The sequence below is a fragment of the Rhipicephalus sanguineus genome, chromosome 3 (genome assembly GCF_013339695.2).
Source record: "Rhipicephalus sanguineus isolate Rsan-2018 chromosome 3, BIME_Rsan_1.4, whole genome shotgun sequence".
Classification (NCBI taxonomy): domain Eukaryota; kingdom Metazoa; phylum Arthropoda; class Arachnida; order Ixodida; family Ixodidae; genus Rhipicephalus; species Rhipicephalus sanguineus.
This window is the reverse complement of record NC_051178.1, coordinates 70462248-70467752: the sequence shown is the minus strand read 5'-3', so window position 1 is coordinate 70467752 and position 5505 is coordinate 70462248. Positions and strand designations below refer to the sequence as shown.

General features: G+C 42.2%; 1 protein-coding gene across 2 annotated transcripts; it reads left to right on the top strand.

Annotated features, from left to right (window-relative positions):
- The first annotated feature begins 427 nt into the window (after window positions 1-427).
- LOC119386721 (uncharacterized) lies at window positions 428-5253 on the top strand. Of its 2 annotated transcripts, none has more exons than XM_049413226.1 (3): window positions 428-856; window positions 1702-1805; window positions 4499-5253. In XM_049413226.1, exons 1-3 carry the CDS (start codon window positions 502-504, stop codon window positions 4568-4570), a joined length of 531 nt encoding a protein of 176 aa, XP_049269183.1. In that variant the 5' UTR covers window positions 428-501; the 3' UTR covers window positions 4571-5253. The 2 variants fall into 2 exon arrangements, with proteins under 2 accessions (XP_049269183.1, XP_037509936.2); XM_037654008.2 differs by having other exon boundaries at window positions 1702-1867.
- Window positions 5254-5505: the final 252 nt, after the last annotated feature.

The following is a 5505-nucleotide window of genomic DNA, read 5'->3' as shown; positions in this document are numbered from 1 at the left end:
CTAGTGCTGCACGGATGGCGGCGAGTTCTGCGGCCGTTGATGATGTCAAATGCGATGTTTTGAATTTTATGGTGACTGACTTCGCGGGAATAAACACTGCCCCTGCTGAGCATGTAGAAGAGACAGAACCGTCCGTGTAAATGTGAAGGCGTCCGCTGTGTTTCTCATGCAGGTACAGTATTGTGGCTTTTTGTAGGGCTAAATATGACAACTGTTTCTTCTTTTGGATTGCGGGAATGGTGAGAAGGGCTTCGAATGGGTGTAGGTAGCACAATGGTAACGGCGGTCTTTCTGCATGCGTGAAGTTCGAGGGAATCACTGCTCGATGTGATGCTACAGTACCGCTGAACGCAGAGTGCGGCCTAGATGTAGGAGGTGAGGCGAGGTGGTGCGACGGAATCGGAGCGAAATATCTAGTGCTAGACACATGGTGCGAATTCGGATGCGATTCGCCGTACGGCTGTTCGTGCCAACAGCCGCACCCGACAGACGCCCAACAGCATGCGGCGACGATTCGCACGCCGCACGGGCATCCAACCTGCTGAATGTAGCCGCGCGGCTGCCGTACCGGTCTGGCGGCCGCAGCCAATGGCAGCGCTGCATCGTATGACGTCAACGTCCTCCTCCGTCTCGCCAGCGCAGACTACATCGACGCCATTGCTTTGGACGACTGTGTTTTCGATCGAGGAAGTTTTCGCCATGAACCAAGCCGCAGTGCAAAATGAACTGTTGATTTCGCTCGTTCACGGGCAGCCTGTGCTGTGGGATCAGAGGCTGGCGGCCTACAAGAACCTTGATGCGCGCACGGCTGCGTGGGTTGCCGTCGCGATAGGCCTAGGCCTAGCTGGGACGCAAGGTGAGTACCATACCGATGTTTGTAGAAAAATGGTACCGTACACCACGAGATGTAACATTGGTGAGGCAGCAAACGAGACACACATCTCCGAACAACTCATCTTCCAAAAAACGTTTACGCGAGGAAGAACTAAGCTGACCAGACAAGATACTGGTGTCGTCGTGTTTGAGCTCGTTTGGTACGTCTGCGTGTATATCATGTAAAAAAACTGCTCTACCATAACGGCGGAATGCTGCCTAGATACCAGAAAATGTTTGTTGCGATTCCCGTGCGTTGCCCAGGCTGGTGAAAAAAAAAGTGGCCGCGGCGAGGCAGTATTTATGGTACACAACGCAAGAAGGTATTTGCATGTATGACTGAACGAACACCATTTCCGAAATCTTAGCGCACACAAATAGAAAATGCGCAAACATGTTTGCTTTTTTTTTACCTATATGCGCCCATTCTCAAGGGAACATTTTTATATCTGTAAATTGAACTGCTTGTCCAGTAAACTCGCTCTAAAGGCCTGTCGCGGGACGAAACGTAAAATGTTTTTCTTTTTTGTTTATGTACGTGCGCGAGGCACCTAATTATTAGTCGCCGTATGGAAAGCTTTCTCACATTCATACTGTAACAATGTGCAATATATGTAGCACTCAGTTACAATCACGCGCTTTGTTCTAGTGACCTCACATAACTAGCAGTGTGCTTGTGTACAATACAATATATTTTTTAAAGATACTAGTGAGGCACGAACAAACAAACTGCTTGCACACAATGCTTGCACATAAGAACTGCTAACATACAATGCTATGCTACCCATTGCTGTCAGTTGACTTGACGATGGTGCTCTCTTTTTGCAGGTGACGTCAACGCAATAAGCAAACGGTGGCGCAATCTTCGCGACACATTTTGTAAAAAATTGCGCGAAGCGAAGAAGAAAAGCGGCGCTCCTGCTGGTGAGCCAGTAAGCTCATGGAAGTACTTCACACTGATGATGTTCCTGCGGGACATAGTGGAGCCTCGTGTGTAAGATAACCTCTTTATTTGCCACATAGGTTGTGCAAAACAGCACACAGATGCAATGATGGACTTTGGAGCAGGAATACTTTGCATTTAGAACAATGTCCAGATCACTAACCCATTGGTCACATTTTAGGATTCTATTAATATTACAAAGATAACACTAATTCTTAGAACACTATCGTGTCGTATTAATGGCTAGTACACCGCCTGAACTTACAAATGAACATACACGTAATGAACACTATTTTAAGAAAGCGTTTGACCTTGTTCCTCACAGTAAACTCATTGAAAAACTGCAGTCAATTAACCTTCCCGCATACATAGTTAAGTGGGTAGCAGCTTATCTGTGTGATCGTAAACAGTTTGTATCAATTGGTAGTTACTTTTCTAATGAACTTTCAGTAATGTCTGGAGTACCCCAGCGTAGTGTTTTGGGACCTTTACTATTTCTAATATATATAAATGACATCGTTAACGAAATTTGTCCCCCTATTCAAATTAGGCTATTCGCAGACGACTGTATATGTTTAACAAAGTTTGTTCCCTTAATGATCAATTGGTGCTTAATTCCAACGTCCAAAACATCTTGTCATGGTGCGGGCGATGGGGCATAGAATTGGACAAGGAAAAAACAGTCTACATGTCTATAACAAAAAAAATTAATAAGATGTCGTTTGCTTATAATTTAGGATCTACACCGCTCACCAAAGTTAACCAATATAAATATTTGGAATCACGATAACCAATGACCTAAGTTGGAATAACCACATTTCCAACCCCATCTGTAACTCCTCCTTCAAAAAACTTTTGTATCCTCAGGCACAAACTAAAGCACACTCCTCATCATACTAGAATGCTAGCCTACACTTCACTCATCCGACCGAAACTAGAATATGCATGCATCATATGGGATCCCTACACAAAAATGAACATTAATGCTCTAGAGATGATTCAACGCAGAGCAGTTACGTCCATTTTTTTAAAATATAGAGTAACTGACTTTCCCACTAGCCTTATGAAAGAACATAATATCCAGACACTTCAGCTTCGAAGGAAAAATACACAGGCTAAAATTTCTTTTCCAACTTAAAAACAACTCTTTCTCTCTCAACCTGCAGGCTTATGTGACACGTCGAACGCGACATAGTCATGAACTTTCTTTAACACCATATAAGACCAGAACTAACCTTTTCAAATTTTCTTTTCTTTCCGCGCACTATAACCGATTGGAATAAGCTGCATTTATCACAACTAGTAAGCGCACATTCCATTGAACATGATGTTTCGCCATTGATGCGTTGACCAATCCTTCATTTCTTATTTTTAGTGTTCCTATTTTTTTGTATTTCAAGTGTCTTGCGGTGGTATACGCAAATGTTTTATGTGCATGCAATGTGTTCTTACTACTGTTATTTCGTTCTGACGTCGTTTTTATTGATGATGTTATTCGTAATTCCTCAGTGTATATCTTATTTAGTTTTGACTTTCTTCTTTCGTTTTTTTTATTGCTATTCATGTATATATACATATATATAGTCATGTATTTGCCTTCCTGCTTGGACCTAAATAGGGTCTGCAGTATTGTATAAACAAACAAACAAACTATATTCAGCATAAATATTTTCCTTTACTTCAGTTAAAAAACACTTGACAATGATTTGATTTGAACTAACCCTTTGAGACGATGTGTACACAAGTGTGCACACCGCTTGTTTTTTGCTATTCGTATCAAATACGGGCTAAGACACAGCAAGATACATTGAGCTTTGGCTGAATCGAAACTCCTGCATAACAAAATTTCAACCATGCCTGGGTAAAGGAAACTGTAGGAGTTCCCTTATACTTCAAAAATTTCATCCAAGTTTCAAGATTATTGTTAGAAAAGAAGCAATACATAAAATGATTTTTTGAGAGAGTTCTCGTAGCCTGAAGACTGTAGGGGGACCTGTGAAGAAGAATGCATTTATTGAGAAGGCAAATGGCAAGACAAGTAATATCAATAAAGCACTGTCATACAACAACCGTAACTAACTGTAAAAATAAGTGCAGCAAGAATGATAATACATGAACTACACTACAATTAAACAAGGAAAAAATAGAATGATTTAAGTTTTTCTTTTTTTTTAAGTGTAGAGATGAGAGAGACTTCAGATTGGGTAGTATAAAGTTCCATTATGAAATAGCTGTAAATGACAAAGATTTTATGCCTCGATTACTGCAAACTTGAGGTAGTAATGAACTTTTAATTCAAAACGAGTACGTTTAGTGTTTCTTAGTAAGCCACATTGATTGAAGATTGTTTTCAGGAATTCACACCAGATGGTTCATTTATATGCTTCAGGGTCACTAACTCATGCACACTGATACAGCTACAATGAAGCAGAACATGCCAGTGTGGCTACCTCACGTGCCAATGTGCCACCAGCACTTCACAAGACATTTGCCACTAGAACAGCTACGCAAGTTTCATTTTCAAAGCCATTAGTTGACATGTAGGTTCGTGTCTTGGCACAGGTGTGGTAAAAAAATTCAAAAGGGAGCCATTTGCAGCAACGTCACCAGAAAGAAGTACTGTTTGTTGTGTGTTGCAATCATAAAGCAGTAATTCATTCACACTAATCTGTTTTCTTGTAGGACCACCAGCAACATGGACGCACTAGACAACGACTCTGTGAGCGAAATTCTTGGTGGAGGCAGCACGTTTGAATCACCAAGAGAAATGTTATTAGACATGGTTGAAGACACGGACACACTTTCATCGAACTTGACTCCTGCATCTCGGACTTCTTCCGCCTTTTCATTTAATTCACCATCTTCTGCAGAGGCATCGAAATCCGTGACCCCTGCCTCTCAGACTAGCTCTCCCGTTTCATTCCATTCACTACCTTCTACAGACGCCATTTCCTCCGCATTTACACAGAACAAAAGCGCTTTTGCAAATGTAACCCGTAACTCGAAAAGAAAAAAAAAACGCAGACACAATCCTCAATGACATCGACAAACAGCTAGAAACATCAGTTACAGACAACCAACATTTTCTTCTCTCACTGTCTAGCCAAATGGAAAAAATTCCACCCCATTTACTGGGGCTGTGCAAGATGCACATCATGGATATAGTCAACCATTATGAGGCTGGGGTGGTGCCAACCCAATTACTTCCACTGCAGCCACCACAGCCACTGTAAATCGACTGAAAAACTACAAGCCTAATAATAATATCTGGAGTTTAACGTCCCAAAACCACGCTATGATTATGAGAGACGCCGTAGTGGAGGGCTCCGCAAATTTCGACCACCTGGGGTTCTTTAACGTGCACCTAAATCTACGTACACGGGCCTCAAACATTTTCGCCTCCATCGAAAATGCAGCCGCCGCGGCCGGGATTCGATCCCGCGACCTTCGGTTCAGCTGTCGAGCACCATAACCACTAGACCACCATGGCGGGGCAAAAACTACAAGCCTCTTTAAAACAAGGAAAATGTAAATTATTTGTAAATATATCTTTTTTGCATCATTGTTAAATTCCCACATGCAAGATATTCTTATCACTCCGCGAGGCATCGCAGCAACGATTCCACACTGTCTGCACTTATTAAACCTGCCCATCGAACATTCGCTCGTCTTGACCATGAATTCAAATT